Genomic DNA, 21861 nt, shown 5'->3' with positions numbered 1-21861 from the left:
CGAACTTAACCACTCAGCCACGGGGCCAGCCCCTTCAGATACATTTTTAAGAGCCATCTCATAGGAGCCAAGAAAAGTTCTATGCAGTCTCCTGCCATTGTTTTCCTCTGATGTGGTGTCTTTTTCATTTAAACCTGTTGGTACTTGCTCTTCACCAACATTCTGTGACAGCTCTTAATATGCTAGAGTGGCATGGTGTTTGCAGAACTTCTCTATGTGCTTAAATCACTTTTTATTCCATTGAGAATTTTGAACAAGAGGATAATATTCCTCATCTTGTCTCTTAAAATTTTATTTAAAGTAGCTCTTTCTATTTCTGCTTGTGCCTTCTTTTTCCTCAGAGTAAAAGATGAGCCAACTGTAAGAGAACCATTCTCTGAGATGATAGACACATTACTCTTCTAGGCATTATTGTTCTCCTTCCCACCTAAAACTTTATTTCTCTCCTTCTGCCATCCGTCTGTCCAGGAAGTTCCATAATCACTCACTCTGATGAAAGTATTGTATATTAATTTAAAATTTTTAATACTTTAGCAAAGACTTCCTCCCCTCCCTCAACACACGCACAAGCTAATAATATCACCATACTTTTGATTATTGTAATTAAAATATGGTTAAGCCCTCTCATGAGTGAGATTGGCTAAAATGTTGGAGATTCTTTGCTAAAATACAAATTAATCTTTGTGAGCATCTTGCACTAAAATTTAAACAGTACAAATATTAAGGTTATTTAATTTCATTAGACATCAAGGAATTGCAAAAGCATTTTCAAGGATATACTAGTGATCACAAAACAGTATATACTAATGGTCTATAGGCACATGAAAAGATGCTCAACATCATTAGTCATCCATAAAAATGAAAGTTAAAACCACAGTGAGCTACCACTACACACCTATGGAATGGATAAAATTAAAAACAAAAAAAAAAGACTGAATACCAGTGTTTGTGAGATACAATATTAATGAAAATGTAAAACATGACAAGCCCTTTGGAAAACATTTATCAGTTCCTTGTGAAGTTAACATAATACTGGATATAAATTTACCACAGAAACCAAGTAATTTCACTGTTAGGTATTTACTCAAGAGAACTGATAATATATGTCAACAAGAAGATATATACAAAAACATTCAGCATGGCTTTATTCATAATAGCTCTAAACTGGAAGCAACACAAATACTACCACCAGGTGACTGGATAAACAAATTGTGGTCTCCGTTAAATACTATGCAACAGTTAAAAGAATGGACTACTGAAACATGCCACAAGGTGATACGATGAATTTCCAAATCATTTTGCTGAGTGAAAGAAGACGGACCCAAAATAATTCGTATTGTATGTTTCCATTTATTTGAAACTCTAGGGAAGGCAATATTAACCTATAGTAATACAGCATATTGTGTTGCCTGGAACCAGGGATGGGAGGCACTTGAATGCAAAGGAACATGAGGGAACATTTTGAGATGATGAAAATATTCTATATCTTGATTTTGGTGGTGGTTACACGTGTGGATACAGTTGTCAAAACTCATCTAACTATACACTTTAAAAAGTTGCATTTTAGTATAGGTATATTATACTTCAGTAGAGTTGATTTAAAAAAAAAAGATGGATTGGAGGTAAAGAAGGAGATAGTTTGCAAATTTAGAGAACTTATATCCTAAAAACAGCAACAACAAAGTGAATATTTTCTTCAAAACTAGGTGAATAGAAAGAATTCTGAAGAACGGTGTGCGTGAGAAGAGGGTGATATTCGTGAGAATGTCTCTGATGTGCTCAGAAGCAAATACTTGTCTAGATTTTATTTTTGAACTTAAATATTGTACTTAATGTTTTGCTCAATTTGGAGAAAAATAAAAGAGAACTTAGCATACATGAGAGAGAAACAGAGAGGGAGAAAGTCTGCCAATTTGGTGAAATAGCCTTTTAGGTGTGGGCAAAATGTTAGGTTCGTATCATTTAATCACCTTAATGTTGGAAAGAAGCAGGTGTCTATTGAACTCAGAACCAGAAAAGCAAGTTTTAAGACACTTAGTGGATTAGGATAGGCTTCTTATAACCTGTCAAGAACATCTAGTGCAGCCTCCAATGGGTCAGAAACCTGAATGTGTTACTTGAGAATTAAGGAGATTCCTTCTGTTGAGATGATTCACTTCTTTCACAGAATAACACTTCTATATTCCCATGGGATTGACTTTCACATGATGTGAACCAACCATTTTCAGAGTCTCTGAAATATATTAAAAGCAGATGAAGACATTATTCCAACAAAATATTTTAGGAAGAAAATTGTGCAATACACATGCTGTTATCTTTTGAGAACATCAAATGTAACTTATGAAGTACTTCGTTAATTTGTATTTTGATATACAATTGCATTAGTATTGCTATCATTGAATGAAAGGATAAATGAATTAAAGTATGAAGTATGGATAAGATTTATATCTGAAGGATTTACTGTAGTATTTTATCTCAAAGTGAAGATAAGTTGGAATGACACCTAAATTACAGATCACTGAAACACAAATGGGAAAACAATAAGCTAAAAATGAAGATATTTTTATTCTGTTGTTTGCTGTGTATTCCTCAACTTGATAATTAAGTGTACTTTGTCAGATGTTGTCATGTAAGATTGATTTGTTTTCTTAAAATATTTTTCTCAAGCTTTCCTAACAGCAATAGAATTAAAGTGTCACACTAAGATGGATTTGAAAGTGAAAGCTAGAACAAAGTTTTCTCTAAGAATGACATTCAAAGGATCAAGGTTACATGATGCGAATTTTAAATCTGCTTTCCACAGTGCTTGGAATGACACGTTTATTTCTGGGAAGTTGTGGGAGACCTCAGCCCTAAAAGAAGTTCACATGAAGCCTGATTTTGAGCTCATCTTCTTATGGAAGTTCAAAACCTTCATCTACAAGAATATGATCTAGGCTTTTAAATTTTAACAGCTGAATGTCATCTATGTTCCGGACTATAGGATTTTTAAGGATGTAATACTTGAATATGCTACGCAGAATATCAGTACTTCAGGGAAATATCAGATAATTCAACTATGTATGAACTGTGTTCTATCATTTGCTTAATTTCTCATGAGAAATCTAATGAGAGAAACAGCTCAAGAGACTTGTTTTCTATTTCTGCATAAAAGTTTCACTCATTTATTATGTTAGAATCCTGCAGTAAATTCATTCCTATGTTTCTGTTTCTCCATGACATCATATCATCAGATAGCGAAAGTCAGCAATTCAGAATATTTCCTGATTTTGATCAAATAAATGGTCAAGAAACTCTGAGTAAATTTAGAAATTAAAGGCAGTAAACAATTCACCTCAATTAGCTGCTGCATGTATTACCCTGCTTCCTTTAGTAGATTATTGTTCAATTTTTACCTAATTTCCTCTTTTACACATTTTAATTCAATGTGCAGGCTTGCATCAATTTCTAAAGTAGGTACATGTTATATAAAAATTATACTGAGTATCGTGGTTCTTGTGTTTATAGTTCTTATCCATTGTTTCTGGACTTGATAGTCAAAGTAATTGCATTTTAATGAATATTTAAAATGTGTCCAGTTTATTGTATACTTGAATCAAATGAACTGAAAATAACCTTTAAACAGAAAGAGACTCTCAGAATTTGTAGCAGCTGCGGCATCTATTCTTTGAATGTGTTCTTTTGTTGGAACTTAAGTCAGCCAAACTTGTCCTCTTGTTCCCTTATCTCAGTCAACATTGATTCATGCTCTTGCTTTCATCTTTACTGCAAAATTTTCTGTGTTTGTGTGCGTGTACATTTGGAGTTCAAGTGAAAAATGTAGTTGTGCATTCTTTTCGATGTTTTATTTATCTACTTAAATGGAAGAATTTCTCTGAAAGAGTTAAGAATGTAGTAAAGTAACTTCTGTTGCTATGTATTATCCGTCTCTTTCTTGCTTTTAGAAAAAATAATGGCAAGCTTCTAACTCATATCTCTTTAGGCTAATCTCTTATTTAGGAATTTCTAATTGATTATATTTTTTAAAGACTAGAAGAATAGCATTAGCAACATTCCAAAAGTTCTCTTATATTTGTCTAAATCTTTTGTCCTTAAATTTTTTTTAGCAGAGTATAATAAGAAAGGTTGTAAAATGTCAGGAGCTATGAATATGGGAATTGTAAAAATTCAATATTTCTTCATTTTGCAATTGTATATTAATTGCAGATATGCTTTTTATCATAAATAAAAATTGAGTGTAATGATTTAAACGTCTATAAAAGAAAAAATGAATGAGAGAATAATACATGTTTGAAAATCAGTCTGAAGAGCATAAAAAGAGCAACATAGTGAATTATTACAGATATAGTTTAATGTTTAAAGAAGAGATTAAAAATAGAAATTTAGCAAATATAATACCAAATACCATCTTAACACAAAAAACGTGATTATTGTATTTAATAAATGCACTTGAAATGTACATTGAGAAATGATAATTTGATTTCTTAATGAACTATTTCTAAATAAGGAGTGATTCATTATATAATAATAGCTTGAACTTTTTTCCACCCATACTTTTTTTTTTTATTTTAACAGTAAAGATTAGGTTCTAAATTAGGAATAATAAAAATGGCTACAGGGGCCGGCCCGGTCGCTCAGCGGTTAATTTCGCAAGTTCTGCTTCGGTGGCCCGGGATTCACAGGTTTGGATTCTGGGTGCGGACATGGCACCACTTGCAAGCCATGCTGTGTTAGGCATCCCACATATAAAGTAGAGGAAGATGGGCAGGGATGTTAGCTCAGGGCCAGTCTTCCTCAGCCAAAAGAGGAGGATTGGCAGTAGTAGCTCAGGGCTAATCTTCCCCAAAAGAAAAAAAGCCCACAAAATGTCTCTCTTTAATTCGATTTTCTTTTCCTTGCAGAGTGCAGATATGAGTCCAGCAAGTAGCACCACCTCGCTTCCTGTTAGTCCTCTTACTGAAGAGCCATTGCCTTTCAAGGTAAAAAATAAACAAACAAAAGATAATTGTTTATTTGGGGGATAGTTAATAAATATTTATTTTACTGTGTTAAGATAGATAGTTCATGAATAGACGGTGAGGTAAACTGCTTTAATCTGTAAGGATCTTATTTCAAATGTCAAAATCTTTTTTTTGGTCTGTTGTCATTCTAGTTGGTAAATAAAGGTAAAAGTTTGAAATAGAAATTAATACTTTATGGAACACATTGTTAGCCTTCCATGTAAAAGACAGTGATTTCATTGTAGTAGTTTGATGTCACATGAATTAGATGTTTCAATTCTTTTGTTTATGGTAATTTAAGCAATAAGTTTAGAATGAAATGTTCAGCCCTTATTGAGTAGTTAAATTTTCGTTAGCTGGTTAAATTTTCATTGATGACTCTGGGTCATAATTAATTAATTATGTAATCTTTACAAAATAATAGTCAAAATCAAGAATTGAAATATGGAATCATTTCTCCAAACACATTATATTTTAAAACTGTTTAAGTAAATATTTAAATAGGTATTTGAGTAGTATGATTAATATAATTCTTCAGTTTGGGACGCTATATACATTGCAAATGTGAAGTCGTTTTCTTGTTTTGCTATTTAAGATTAGATGGTTCTCCGTAAGTGAAAGCTTCTAGATAAGCTATTTTATATTTTACCAGGGATGTTTGGCTTTCATTAGGATTATTATAAATAATAGCAATACTTAAGATACTGGGGGAAAAAATCTTGGAAAGTCACGATGGTGCACTTACTTATATGCAATAGTTTCAGTTTAGTTTGGTGTAAAGACATGTAGACGCACATTTTGGGGTTCATTATGACTTTCATGATTTTTGTATTTTATCATAAAATTGATATTGTTGTAGGTTTTTTTCTTTTTCATATGAAGACTACATCTTATTCAGTTTCATATTGCTTACACGTGGTACAGTAGCTGGTATGGATTTCCATATACTCAATGTTTGCTGTATTGTTAAAATGAAAATAATAGAAGGCTATGAATTCCATTGTCAGTCTTTAGTTTTCTAAGTATGGATGCTTTGTTGCTTAATGATAGACAATAATAACTGGTAAAAGCTCCTTTTATATCAGAGAATTGTTGTAATCAGAATTGATTACATTATTTATTGAGAAATATTTCATTATTATTCTACAATAAAAGGAGAAAATAATACCAATGTTTCAAAGTTTATGTTTACTTGATATTTCCATCTTATGGTGTATGGGACAAAATTTACAGAAGAATCATATCTTTAACAAGATTTTAATTGAATTCTCTAAGTGTCACTTAAAGCTATTTTCTCTTAATATATTGATAATGACTACAGTCCTTGAAAGTTAATGTATTTTTTAACAAAGATAAAAGAAAAGGTCAGATATATTTCAAAATCTGCTGAGGTAAAGCTAATATAAATATAATTGTTTTAGTTAGTTTCTCTGACTGGTTGTATGAGATCAATATTGTTCCTGTGTTAATGTGTGTAAGTGGTTTTATAAGCAATTAAAACTTGCAAGTACTTATAAAATATAGTATTGACTTTTGGTAGCCAATGTACTTATAGCACCTCTTAATTTAGTTCTTTTCTGAAAGAAATATTATTTATATTCTTTTAAAAAAGTTTTGTCAGATAGAAAAATATCTCACTAGTATTTAAAAGTATCTAAAATTAAAGCTTGAAATAAAACTCCCACATTTGCTTCTTTTATTTTTAGTTTATAAATTTTTATCATGTACATGAATAATAGAGTACTTATTTATTCTTATATAAACACCAAGTGTATAGAAATTATTTTGAAATATATTTTAGCAGTATAATGCATTATAATTGCAAAAATGTGTATAACACATAGAAGACATTTACGTTTTCTGATGACCATATCCTGAAAAATCCAGATATTGTAATTCATTTGTGTCTAGAACTTTGTTTAAAATTATATTTTACCAACAAGATAACTAGTAAAAACAATGATTATCTGTTTTTTCTCATTTCCCTTGAATGGGTCATGGTCTTTCATGTTAAAATAAGATTAATTCTCTTTAACCTGTTAGCTTTCTTTTCTAAGATGGTGATTCCAGCACCCAACTCCATAAATATCTGCCTTAATCTTAGAAGAGCAAGGCCTCTGAAAGATAAGCTTTGGTGGCTGGTTGAGGGACTTGATTTTACCTTTTCTCCTAAGAATTAATTAGGTTACTAAAAGAGAAGTATTTCATCCTTTTACTCAATCTATTTCGGAAGCACTTGTATAGCAGTTGGAGGAAGACATGGTTTTTTGGCTTAGGTGTTTATCAAGATGAATGCTTTCCTTAAAAATTATATTTAGAATGACATTCAGATTAAATTGATTTTTTTAATTTTTATTTTTTTTGGATGTACATCATATTTCAAGTTCTGTATACATTACATCATGTTAGATTAAATTGATTTTTTTTTTAAAGATTTTATTTTTTCCTTTTTCTCCCCAAAGCCCCCCAGTACATAGTTGTATATTCTTCGTTGTGGGTCCTTCTAGTTGTGGCATGTGGGACGCTGCCTCAGCGTGGTCTGATGAGCAGTGCCATGTCCGCGCCCAGGATTCGAACCAACGAAACACTGGGCCGCCTGCAGCGGAGCGCGCGAACTTAACCACTCGGCCACGGGGCCAGCCCCTAGATTAAATTGATTTTAACCATAGCATTTCAAATAATAACAAATGGTGTGTTATACATATTTTTAAAACCCTGAAAATTACTTCCCTTCTAGTATGCCTACCTTTATTCTTGACTTAAACGTTAGATGAGAAATTGGCATCAACAGGAATGTACCACAGTAAGATCTATTCAATTAAATGTGGAAGCAAACTGAGTAGCATCCTGGAGAATCTCCTACAGACAAGAGATGTAGCTTAAACTTTAGAGATACGTGCATTAAAGATGACTGCAATCTTGTTTGGGTCCAGCTGCTTCTTCTCTGCACTAAGGCAGTGTTTTCAACACCATTAGTATTGGAGCTTGTTCCCCAATTTAACTTTTAAACAAAAATAGATCTCTCTGAAACATAGTCCAAGCCCCGTATACTTACTCACTTCTATTCTCCTCCAGAGAGTAATTCACCTTCTGCTAAACTTCTTGTCCTTGCCATTTAAAACCCATTGCTGTAGTGTTTTGTTTGGATTAGTCTTTCAAAAATAAGGACGTTTCCCACAAAAATCCATCCAGTCTTTCCTTAAACAATTGCAAGATCTGGGAACTCTGTACCTTTCTTTCAGATAGAACTGGTTGACTAGAGATCAGTAGTGTTTCTCCCTTGACAGAGCACATGAGTGCCAGTTCACAACAGTCATCATTCCCTATTGTGTTCATGCCTGGTCATGAAAGCATTTGAGTGTATCCCTTCATAGAAAAAGGTGTATAATTCACAATCCTCCACATATAAAGTAATAAACCCACAGATTTCCCGGTCACAGTCTTGGTGCTGAGAAGTTTCTAGGATTCCAAGTTCTTATAATTGTTCAGACCGTTGGAGATCTATTTGGGGAAAAAAAGGTAAATATATAACCTCTATTTTTTTTAATAAAGTATTCTGCATTTCATAAACTATGTACACACGTGGTCTGATATGTGCCTCTACCTCATTATGGAAGGACCAATAGATAACTAATTTCACATGGGTGGGAAAAATGTTTTATCAACTAACTGTAAACGAATCATAAAAGTTCAAGATCATTCATCTAAGTGAGACTTTGGTCTGAGAAAAAAGGGAGTAGATGGCTTGACATTACTTAGAATTTTTGTTTTCTGTAGAATAACACCGAACCAAGTTGACTGTATTATGATGTGCCCATTCTACCCTTTTCTGCCATTCTCCGTGATTTCTCTCAACTGTCTAATCACTTCCAATCTAATAAAACTCTCCTTTTGTTAGGTTCAGTCAGATGTTCCACACCAAAGATGCCTTGGGCCACCAAATATTACTGTTCTTTAGGAGGATGACCCTTTTAATTTATTTATTTGTGAATACGTAGTTATTAACAGCCTCAATCCATTCCTGGAACTAACACTCTTGAAGCTAAAGGTGGCTGATTGTTCCTAAGCCCTTCATAATTGTGCACTTGATCTTGGGCCATGTTCTTTTTTGCCAACCATGTTTATCACATTTTTTTAAATTTATTTGTGCCTCAGTGAAGCATATTGGCTCAATTTTAGTCCCTTTTCCTACAAAAAGCATCTTTTCTTTAATTAGATATATGATAAAAAGATGTTATACTACCCACACTTTTATTGTTACCTTGTGATAAAGTCAACAGGAAAGAAACAAATTCAACTCTATTTTAATTTAGACTCTACTTCAAAACTGGACAAACACACTGAAGAATACTCTGCATTCACCAATCTTTAAAGTCTAATGATGAGCAAAACTAACTCATTGCCTTCTCGGCCCATTGACTGCTGCTTCTCTCTGATAGTTGAGCTCCTGGAGTGTGTAATAAGGTTGGGTATCCAGTGCCTAGAATATTCCATGGAGCCACCCTCTCTGAGGTCCAGCCACCTTCCCCAGGAGCCAACACAGAGTGGTACTGGGCTCTCTCCTGGGTCTCCTCTTCTTGTGAAATCCCAGGTTCTCTGACTCCTTTTCCTCATCCCCAGAAATCACGGTTTAGTCTAGACTGGAGAAGCTCTCCTCAGATTTTTCTTGGAGATTATCCCTTTCTCCTTCAACCGGCCAGGACACTGGAAAACTCTCCTCAGTGTACCTTTTAGAAACCTCACTTTAAGAAACAAAGAGCCACCTTGTTTAAGCAAGGGCCAGAGAGGAGGAAATAGAGAAATAAGTTAAGGTCTCCCAAAATGTATCCTGCCATGCAGTGCTGGAATGTTAGGGGGAGATATGATACTTAACTCCACTTGACTGTAGAGCCTAAAGTCAGGACTTAGTAACATGTAGTAACACACATAGTTTTCTCTCAATTATATAAAATAGCATGTAGAAAAAAAAATGGAGAAAATATGCAACTATCAACCGTCAACTATTTGGATGAATCATACTTTTTGAAAGTGTTTTCTATAGTTTCTATAACGATCACTTATTTCTATTTTATGAACAGTATTCTTTTTCTTTTTTTAAAGATTGGCATCTGTGCTAACATCTGTTGCCCATCTTTTTTTTTGGTGTGTGTGTGTTCTTCTTCTCCCCAAAGTCCCCCAGTACATAACTGTCTGTTTATTCTGGTTGTGAGTACCTCTGGTTGTGCTATGTGGGACACTGCCTCAGCATGGCCTGACGAGTGGTGCTATGTCCATGCCCAGGATCCGAACTGGCGAAACCCCAGGCAGCCAAAGCAGAGCACACGAGCTTAACACTCAACGAGGGGGCTGGCTCCAAGTATTCATTTTTAAGAAAGCAGAAAATAGAGTTGGGAACATTATAGGCAATGTAGCCTAGTGAGTGAAATGGCTGCCACCAAATCCCAGTTGCCACTGTCTATTTGTGCGACCTTGAGCCAGTTACTTTGTGTCCCAATTTCTCCATCTATAAAGTGATAACAACAGCAACCACTCCTTCACTCGGTTCCAAAAGTTGGTGAATAGAAAGTTAATAAATACAAAGTGCTTAGAATAGGACATAGTAAACAGCATATAAGTGCTAACTCTTAGTTTTTATGGAAGAGATATCTCTAAGTTTAGGGCAAGACTGTCCGCTATGTTATAAGTAACATGAAGCAGAATTATTTCCACTCAACACCTTGTACTTTATTTCCAAAAGTGAGAGTAGAAATGTATTTTAAACATAAATCCTTTATTCTGATATATGTTGATGAAGAATAGTGTTTAATATTCATTCCTGGGAGTCATGCTATTTGTTTTATACTCTTGAGTATTCAGATGGCCTCATATATCAGATTCCTCTTATGAAAAATAATTAATGAAAATGTTCATTAATTATGAGGGAGGAGGAGTGAATATAATGAATTTATCTTAATGGAAAACTGGTAAATTTTTTGAATAAAACATTACTTGGAAAAAAGAAATACAGAATAGTTTCTGTAACCATAAGGACGTATGGTATCTTTTTATCAAGAATACACCATAGTATATTTTTCTTTAATTTCCCAAATAACCTCCTAAATGCAAGCTACACTAAAGGAACATTATTCAGTCACATTGGATACTGGGAAAAACCACATCATGAACAAAGCATTGTTAATGTTTTACTCTGTATATGTTATAACATCGTACACTAAGTAGAGTCAGTTTATTTTGTCTAACAACATAATGGAGAAGAGCACATTTCCAGACTCCAAGAGAAAGGAGTCAGATCGTGGCATGACCTCTACAGCAGCATCTGTTGTATATACATCCTGCGTAAATTTAAATTTGTGTGTGTGTGAGTTTTTCTTGTTTTTCATTCTGTGAATTTAAAGATCTCTCTCATTATTGGAAATCACTTTTTCAGTGTCCCAGAAAGAGCCCCAAATGGTATATTTTGCATTTCTGGTCGTTTTTTGATGGTCTAGAATGGGTTCTTCCATTTGTTGATGAATCAGTTTATTGAGTACCGACCATGTCCTTGATAATATTCTAGGCACTGGTGCTCAGTGTAAACAACGCAGAATAAATTCCTGCTTTCATAGTATTAGGGCTCTAATGAAGAGAAATAGACAATAAACAAATAAATATAAAACATATCAGGTAGGGATGATAAATGTTATGATGAAAAATAAAGCAGGATTTGGAAAACAGAAAGTGACTCTCTAGTTTGTTGCTGTTTCAAAAAGGATGGTCAAAGAAGGCCACTCCAGCGGAGAAAGTAAGGAAGAAAGGGAGAAAGCCACTCATTTATCTGTAGGAAGAGGCTTGAGAACAACAAATGAAAAGATGTGAAGCAGGAGAACACCTTAGCCTTTTTAGGATCCACTAGAGAGTCATTGTGACTGGAGCAGAGTGAACGAGGGGGCAAGTAATAAGAGATCAGGTCAGAGAGAAACCAGACCATGAAGGTCATTGTAGGCCGTAGTAAAGACTTGGAATCTTACTTTACATGAGATGGGAAACCGTTGGAGTGTTTTGGGGGAAAAAATGACATGATCAGACTCTAGTCTAAAACTATTACTCTGACTTCAGTGTAGATGTAGGCAGCAAGGGGACATGGTAGAAGAAGGAAATCAGGGCTCCTGTAAGTGAGAGATGATGGTAGCTTAAACTGGGGTGGTAAAAGGTGAGAGTGTAAGCATTGGTGGGATTGTGGACACCCTTTAAATGTGAGTCAGCTGGATTCATTAGTAGATTATATGTGGGATATCAAAAAAGAGCTATGTCAAAGATTATTCCTGATCCTAATGTTCTCTATATTTGCCTCTTTTTACCCCTTTTGCTATCTTTCTGATGTTGCAAATAAGTACATATCATGATATAGAGATTAATGAAGGCTTGTTTTGTTATTTGGTTTAATTTTGTTAGTAGTAGTGAGGCAAAGGGACAAAATGTGAGATAACAGATAATGTCAGCTTTATTGGGGCTAATAGTCAATTCTACAAGGAAGACTAATTTCTGGCAATCTGTTTTCTCTCCCAGATAGCTGAAAACCACACAGGTAAAGATAGTTTTTACTTAAAATTTGATGTGTATTCTTATAAATTGATAATTATGGGACAGAAACATGACTCCTTAGTGCTTAGTGGAAGAAATAAGCAGGAAAATATATATCCAAGGGATAGCTGATGAATTTTGAATATAAAATTACACTATGATTATATATATAAGGACTCAATTTATGAGAATATTTTAAATACAAAATGATGCCAGTGTGTTTCCCTAATGGGAATAAATGTTAAGAGGGATCTATTATCTAAGATATGCACATTTTAAGCAATTATTTTTGATGACTTAAAAGTAAAATAAAATGATGATTTCACTTATCTATTTCTGTGTAATAGACCACTTCAAAACTTAACAGCCTAAAACAATAATTTAATGTTGTTGTTTATGATTTGTAGGTTGCCTGAGCTTATCTGGGCAGTCTTACTTGAGGTTTTACAAGTGGTTGCAGTAAGACATAGGCTGAGAATGGAGTTATCTGAAGACTCAAGTTGGGTAGACAAGATGACTACTAGTGGACTAGCTTGAGTTTTCTCACAGCATGGTGATTTTAGAGTAGTTAGACTTGTTCCATGGCAGCTGGCTTCCCCCAGAGTGAATGTTCCAGGAGAAGAGGAAATAGAAGCTGCCAGGCCAGTTGCTGACTAGACACAAAAATATACACTTTTACCTCACCTCCTTCTATTGGTTAAGCGGTTACAAGGTGTGTTGATGGTCCCCAAGACAACTCTTACATTCAGAGATTTGTGAGAAGGACTCACAGAACTCAACATGTAGTCATATAGAGCACACGGACACTCTTCTCCTGGCAGTGTATGTGGTGTTTCTACCCAGTGAAGACGATTAGAAATTTTATTTTATTGGGAGCTGGTCATATAGGAACCCTGTGCCTAGTCATACAGAAATTACAAACTTCTAGAGAGAAATCAGGTGTTCAGCATAAACAATATTGATTTTAAAAGTGGTTTAGGAATAATGAACCACTCTTATCATTGATGGAAAATTTGATGTAATGTAGGATACTGTTTACCAGTCAAGCTCTCAGAAGCCAGCTGACGGCCAGCCTTGCAAGCAGACCTTTCTCAGGATATTGCGTTAGTTTGCTAGGGCTGCCATGACAAAATACTGTGCATGCACTTCCCTGGCATCTCTTCCTCTTCTTGAAAGGGCACTAGTTATAGTTTATTAGGGCCCACCCAAATGGCCTCATTTTAACTTAATCACCTCTTAAAAGACCTTATCTCCAAATATAGTTACATTCTGAAGTATTGGGAATTGGAACTTCAATATATGAATTTCAGGGGATATAATTCAGCCCATAACAGATAGACGGACACAAAACAGCTATGTTAGCTCTTTTCTGCACATAGGGCCAACTATGACTCAAGGAAGGGAAAATAAACTGCATCTCTTCATGGGGCATGACAAAGATTTGCAGCAGTCTTTAATCTACCATATTGATAGGTGATATTCTTTTATTAATCCAGTTTTCAGTCCTATAAATTTTCAGCAAGTGTGAGGAGTTTGAGTTTGAGGGACGGTGGAAGAAAATACGAGATTTCCTTAAATGTTTATATATATGCATCAGTGTACTCATCTGAGGATTTTCCAATGCTATTTTAATTTCCATTAAATTTGGAAGCTTTGCTTAAATGTTACCATATTTGAATTAATTTACAGTCCTTAAAATCTTATGGTTAAGAGTGTCAAAGAATTATGGCTTTAAGAAATACTTCACTAAATTTTTGATGATAAACACTGAGAATAAAATTTAAATTGAAGTAACAGCTATCAAACAATATTTCTGTATTGTATCTGTACAGTATTATTTTATGTTTAACTTTTTGTCCTTCTGGTTCTGTCAAGATAAATTTTGAATGAACATAATACCTGTTTTTTCAGACAGCGTTACTGATGTATGATGAAGGCTCATATAGTAAGGAAAATGATAATTTTATATCCTGATAAAACAAAGTTATTTTTACATAAATTAAAGCCAAAATGGATTTTGTTTAATTTGTGTTAAAAGATATGCAATATCTCTCAGACATAGAGGACCTCAGGGAAAAAGATTTTAATGGAAAGAATAAGCAATTACTTTCATGTTGCCTACTAGCATCATATTGCTGTCCAGTCCTTCTCACGCGCTGTCCAAATGATTTCAGGAAGGCATGTACAAGATATAGAGCTTGTCAGCATTAATACATGCTAAAAATAACGGTGTGCCCCCTCCTTCCCCATCCCCAGCTCACATATTCATTTTCGTCCTTAAATTTAATCTCAATGTTTCTTCATCTTTGCATAGGTTGGTGCTTTATATTTCTCCTAACTTTTTTGAGTTCTCCAAATGGTACTGATATAAAACTTTCTGTGTTAAAAGGCTTATTTTAGCATGCTTTTAGAACATCAGGCCGTATTCTGCTTACTCTAAGCAAAGAGTTCCTTTGACATATATAGTGGATAAGATTTACTGAGCATCTGTTAAAGATAATCATGGAAAATTGAATTCAAGGATCCGTTTTTTATATCGAGTTAAACAGAGCACCAGAAAACTACACAATACATAGATTTGGTTGTATTTCATAATTGGAAAAAGTGAGGATTTTATAGGAAAGCTCAAATTTAGAATGCAGATACAGAACATAGGAGGATAGAATTCAGGTGCAGAACACAGGAAGATATTTCTGGATTCATTTGTAAATAGACAGGATTTTGAACTACTGCTAGAAAAATCCTAAAGCCAATAAAAGCCTTGAAAATGTGTGAAATGAAAACTTTATTTGTTTCCTGACAGAAAATTAATTTTAAAAAATTGAATCGTTATGACTTCAAACTTGCTTTGGGGACCCACTTCAGCCTGAATTGGCATCCCTGAAACATTTGTTGTGTCTGCCAACAAGATGCCAGGACAATTTTATTTGGAAACAATTGAAGTCAACATGTGTACCATTGGCTGGTGCTCTCTTCCTCAGCATCTGTTAGTCCCAAGTGTCTAGAAAACCTTGCTGTGAAATAAGAGCAGAGGTAGCAATCATTGCTGTGCACACCAATATTAACAAGATTTCTTTTACCATCTAAAGCAGACATCAGATATTGGAATTGACTTGGGATGAACAGTGTATTTGAGATAGTAACATTATTATCAATGATAATGTAAGCAACTAATTTCGTGTATATCATGTCCAGTGTTTATTTCTTATCTCAGTATTACCATTTCATATACACTCTACATCATATACACTCATTCTTTGTTGTTTTTTTATATAATCTCTGGCATTACTTCAGAGTTTACCTACAAAGTGTAAAGTATGTTATAACATATTTTTCTTTAAATAAGAAGTTAAAAATCTAAGTAAAATTCGAAGACTGTGATTCATTATCAACATACTCGTTTGAGATGGACCATGAATATGAGAAACTATCGCAAGTGGACTCAGCATGAGTTTAGTTTGTCTTGCAATGACTTCTATCTGTTCTTTCTTAAAATTGTCTACTTAAATAAATTAATTTTAGAAGTTTCCATATCAATATGCATTTGCAATTGTAAAATAAAGTGTGCATGGAATTCAGTACAGTTAATTCTGCCATACATGAAATAATTTAGAAATAGTTGTATTATCCTTGGTAACTACATAAAGTTAAAGAATTTTAGACTAAAATGTCTTATTAAGACATTGAGCATCCATTGTTTTCATTTTACTATATTTAGGTATTAAATGGCCATGCTGACAGATGCAAATAAAATGAGTAAATAAGCAAATACTCTATTTGGGAGTTTTTACATCATAAATTTAGCATTTCTTCACTTGAGTTTTCATACCACACATAAATAATTTGGCAGAGATTCTATTATTTACAGTAATTGTGCTGGGCAAAATTGGCATATTGATAACACCAAAAGTTGGCTAATAATTATGAAAAATCAGAAAATTCTATTTACTCTTGCCCATAGTAAAGATATTCTTAATAATGTAGGGAAATTTATGAACATCTCATTAAAACACATTCCAAAAGAGATAAGGAAAGGTGCTATGTGTTTTCACAGAAACTTACTTTTATCCTCTTGGATAGTGGCTGATCCATAGCACAGAAAATTGGAAGACAAACAATTGCAAATTGATGTATTAGACTTATTCAACAGCCTAATAGCAATAACTGTGAAGATAGATAGAATTTGAATATTCTGAGGAACTGTTGATGTCAGGTTCTCAACTAAGGAAATTCGTTTTCTTTTAAGTTGCATTATATTATCAGCAGTCAACTTATGTCTGTACCTGGACACGTACTTCTTCTCAGGTAATCTCTTTTACTCTAGTAAGTCTGATGGGAAATCCTTATGTTAGAAGATGTGACAAACACTGATAATGTTGGCTAAACCTGTTATATTAGAATTTTATTTGGATATATTTCTTAGTAAGAATAAAGGTTCATTTAGAATAGTTAGGCCTTGCTTAACAAGAAAGACTATGGCAGCAGTATTTGAGCCTGAGAGTTTTTAAAAAGCTGAAAAGAATTGTCAAAGCATAATTAAGGGTAGAGGAATTAAGCTCAGTTTTCTCCCTTAAAGTGTCTTTGCCAGGCAGTAGAACCTTTGGCAACAGAGCCAAGTGGAAAAATGGAGCCATGCCAGTTGCTAGAGCATGTTAAAGAGAGATTAGTCATCGTTTCTGGTAACATCACCCACAGGAATAAAGCTGACAGTGGTCTGTCCTCTTATTAACATTAGCTGTTTTTCTCTCCTTCTCTTTCTTGCTCTCTCCTGTGGGCATTAGTCACTTCGTGATATTAGTTCTACTATTGTCATTTCTCACTATTTCTTTTACTTTTTTTTAATGTGGCAAGTCATTCAGAACAATTAACAAACATTTATTGAGGTCCTACCATGTGTAAGACCTTCTGTAAAGGTACCAGGGTAGAAATGTTTTATTTTGACTATAGAAAGGTACAGAAAATTATAATGCTGGTTGTATTTGAACATGGCCTAGAAAAGTGCAAAGTACTTCAAAGTATTTCAGAAGTGCAAAGATGGGGTTGAGGGAAGGGAAGTGTCATGAGATCTGAGCCAAGGGAGAAGTAAGAGCCAAAATCTCAAGCTTTAGGCCCTGAGGGTCTAGAAATTGTAAATATCCAGTCATGTGTTGCCCACGTGGTAAGGAAGAAGTTGTTTGGTGTGAATGGACATTATATGCTTTATACAGAGCTTAAACTGCCTTCTACAGGCAGTGAGGTACAGGAAGCAAGCAAGAATTGTGTCTTAGTCTGTTCAGGCTGTAACAAAATACCATAAATTAGGAAGTTTATAAGCAATGGAAATTTATTTTTCACAGTGATGGAGGCTTGGAAGTCCAAGATCAAAGCATTGGCAGATTCAGTGTCTTGTGAGGGTCCACTTCCCAGACAGCCACCTTTTCGTCTTTTCTCTGTAACCTCACGTGGTACAAGGGGCAAGGGAGCTCTCTGGGGCTTCTTTGATAAGGGCACAAATCCCATTCATGAGGGCTCTGGCCTCATGACCTAATCACTTCCCAGAGGCCCCACCTTGTAATACTATCAGCTTGGCCTGTTAGGATTTCAATATTTGAAGTTTAGGGGAACATAAATATTCAGACCGTAACAAGTTAAGCAACTAGTAAGATGCAAAATGAAGAAAATTTTATAATTTTCTTTGAACTTGATTTCCACAGAAAGGGTTCTGAACTTTATTTGAAATTTGTCAATTCCTAGAATACCAAATGATATTAATCAAATAGAAGTTATAAGAATTATGAAGAATCTTCTTATTATCCACTATTTTTGATTGCCTGCATCTGTACATGCCCAAATAGAATGAAAACTGCCTATATTCATATTAAAATAATAGAGTTCCCAGGTGATCTAAACTATCATAAGTGTATACTAAAAGATCCATACATTTATGTTTATCTAATTGTTTTATCTTAAAAGGTTGTAGTTAGTGTATTAGTTTCATATTGCTGCTATAACAGATTGCCACAAACTTGACGGCTTAAAATGATTCACGTTTAGTATCATGTGGTTCTGGAAGTCTGAAGTCAGAATTGGGTCCCCAGACTGAAATCAAAGTGTTGGCAGAGCTGAGTTCTTTCTGGCAGCCCTAGGGGATAATCCATTTACTTGCTTCTCTGAGCTTCTAGAGGTTGCCTGCATTCCTTACCTCGTTGCTTCCTTCCATCTTCAAAACCAGCAATGGCCTGTCACGTCTTTCTCACGCTGCATCACTCTGATTCTGACTCTTCTGCCTCCCTCTTTGACATTTAAGGACCCCTCTGATTTCACTGGGTCCGCTAGACAATCCAGGAAAATCTTTCTGTTTTAAAGTCAAGTGATTAGTTGCCTTAATTTCATCTGCAGCGTTAATTCCCTTTTGCCACGGACATCATGGGGAGGGCGGGGCATTATTCTCCCTACCACAGTTAGTAACATCACGTATGTAAGATCTAGGTCTTATTCCTGGCAGGGGAATCTTTCTGTTCCTAAATGTTGAGCTGATACTTTAAATAATTAGAATGTGCGTTACTCTTTTCTCTCCCTAATTAATTGGTTATTACGTTAACACAGAGAAAGGAATCTCCATTGCACTGAATTACAAAAGCTATTTCCTTTACCTTTAGCATACTTCCCATCTTCCCTGGCTGGCAAACTTGTGATCTCCACTTAATGCCCAATTAAATGCCACCTCCTCTGTGAGGTGAAATTCCTCCCAATTTTCCCTACAATTCCTCCCCACAATGCCTTAATCCAACTCCTAATATGAAGCTAGAAAATTATATTATAAGTATGTTTATTTACAATCTTTCCCGTTAGATGTAGATGTTCGTAAATGCAGATATTACGTTTTATAGTCTTTATATTCCCTATTTCAGTGCCCAGTATAGAACTAGAATACAACACACTAATAATAGATGAATGAATGAATTATTGAATGAATGGTGGAAAAAACTTTCACTAAAGACCTAACTTCCTCTCAAGTGTTTTATCCTATTAAAATCAAAATAGTCATTTTATTAAATGTCATTGATAAGTTGAAATAATATAACAAAGCCTATCAAGTTATACAGGTGGTATCAGTCTATCACATTTTCTGTAGCTTATCCTCTTTTTTTCCTACAATTCTAAGCAAAGCTGGACCAATCCTAAGAGTAAATTATCCATTATGAGACTAACTCAGTGCTCGGGAATTCAGCATTCAGTTGGCCTTGTTGTTTGTCAGAATCTCATCTTGTGTTCTGAAATGTTGGCTTCAGCTTTAACTGGTTATTTATCTGATAACCGGTGTCTAAGAGACAACTGCCTTCCTGCTAACTGCCTATTTAGATTTATAAATAGTACCTTTCCTGAGATTTTTTTCAGAGCCAAATGCTAGAAGTTTTAGGCACAGACTCATTTCTCCAGATTGGAAATTCTGAAAACCGTCTACTTCTTTAGAGTATTAATCCTCAATACACATGATTATTGTCTCATTTTATGGTTAACGAAATTGAAGCTTAGAGCAGTTGAGAACCTGACTAGGGGTCACAGTGCTGGTAAATGGCTCAGCAGGAATTCCAACTCAGGTTTTTAAAATTCTAAAAACTGCAGCTTTAACTGCCATACTACAGAAAATCTATGTGTTTTTATTTTAAGCATGATTCTGATTGTTCATTGGTTTTATATAACTGCAGGGGGATAAAAATAGAAACAGAAGTAGAGAGAGAGAGAAGGGGAGAGAAAAGAAGAAACCGGAAGTAAAGAGAAAGAAAAGAGAAAAGACGTAAGAAAGCAGCCCTCCATTCTTTAGGTTTGGCATCTGTTGACCTCATAATCCTACTAAGGTTATGTACATTTCTTTTATTAACAGACCTAATAATTCTGAGCGGTCTTTGCAATCCTGAAATGAAAGCCACCTAGAATATTGGTGTTTTTATGGATACAGATAATATAATTGCTTTAGCTAGTTTAAACAGAAGGGATTTTATTATAGGGTATTCCATAATTTACAGGATTTATGGGAAGGTCAGCAAACGATGCTTCGATATATACGGACAAAATGCCAGGAGAGATTTCTGCTTGGAAGGGGTAAGCTATGCTGCCAGATTGACAGCCAGAAAGCGAAAAGGGATGGAGATATGGGGTTTCAGGGTTTAATATTTATTTTGGGTTCTTTTGAGAGTGAGAGAGAATGAGAATTTGAGAATTGATGGGTGGTTGGTTTGGGGTATTAATGGTTAGGAAGAATAAGATTGAGAATGGTGAGAGAAGATGATGAAGGCAACATCTATCTAGTCATCCCAAACTTTTTTCTTTTTTTTTTAAATTTGACATTGAATATATTTTTTAAATTAATTTAGTTTTTTACCTTTTGACCCCCTCCACCCATTTCTCCCACACCCTCACTCCCTGCCTGTGGAAACCACCAATCTGTTCTCTGTATCTATGAAGTTGTTGTTTTGTTGTTTTTTTTTAGATTCCACACATCAGAGAGATCATGCAGTATTTGTCTTTCTCCATCTGACTTATTTCACTTAGCATAATGCCCTAGAGGTCCATCCATGTTGTCACAAATAGCAGGATTTCATTCTTTTTTGTTGCCAAATAATATTCCACTGTATTTGTGTGTGTGTGTGTGTGTGTGTAGGTATATTTCTTTATCCATTTGTTCATTGATGGTCAGTTAGGTTGTTTCCATAGTTGGCTGTTGTAAAGAGTGCTGTGATGAATATGGGGGTGCATATATCTTTTCCAATTAGTGTTTTCCTTTTCTTTGAATACATATGCAGAAGTGGAATAACTGGATCATATGATAATTCTACTTTTGATTTTTTGAGAAACCTCGATTCTGTTTTCCACAGTGGCTGCACCAATTTACATTCCCACCAATAGTGCACAATAGTTCCCTTTTCTCTGCATCCTCACCAACATTTGTTATATCTTATCTTTTTGATAACAGCCATCTGACAGATGTGAGGTGGTATCTCATTGTGGTTTTGTTTTCCATTTCCCTGATGATTAGTGATACTGAGCATCTTTTCATGTATCCGTTGGCCATCTATATGTCTTCTTTGGAAAAATATATATTCATTTTAATTTAATCTAGCTATTTTCAATAAGATACTCCCTTCCCCACTTTTGCCTGATGTTTCTTTAATTCATCTAATTTTCTTTCTGAAGAGAAGAAACTTCTAGCTTCTGCTAGGGATGAAGTTGCCTGGCTGCATGGCGTACTTTCAACCAATCCTCTGGTTGTCAGCTCTCTCTTTATTCCCACTTTAGTAGGTACGCGGCTTTTCTGTGGTCT

At 34.6% G+C, this 21861-nt stretch overlaps 1 protein-coding gene across 1 annotated transcript in view; it reads left to right on the top strand.

The window, feature by feature from the left end:
* CCSER1 (coiled-coil serine rich protein 1) overlaps positions 1–21861 on the top strand; it is a 673696-nt gene that overhangs the window by 489185 nt on the left and 162650 nt on the right. Inside the window, exon 7 of the mRNA XM_046655670.1 lies at positions 4902–4979. Within this exon, the coding sequence (XP_046511626.1) occupies positions 4902–4979 (78 nt within the window). The remainder of the gene's footprint in view (positions 1–4901; positions 4980–21861) is intronic.

Source organism: Equus quagga, chromosome 3, assembly GCF_021613505.1.
Source record: "Equus quagga isolate Etosha38 chromosome 3, UCLA_HA_Equagga_1.0, whole genome shotgun sequence".
Classification (NCBI taxonomy): Eukaryota; Metazoa; Chordata; class Mammalia; order Perissodactyla; family Equidae; genus Equus; species Equus quagga.
Note: the sequence above shows the minus strand (reverse complement) of the source record. Positions and strands in the feature narration are given on the sequence as shown.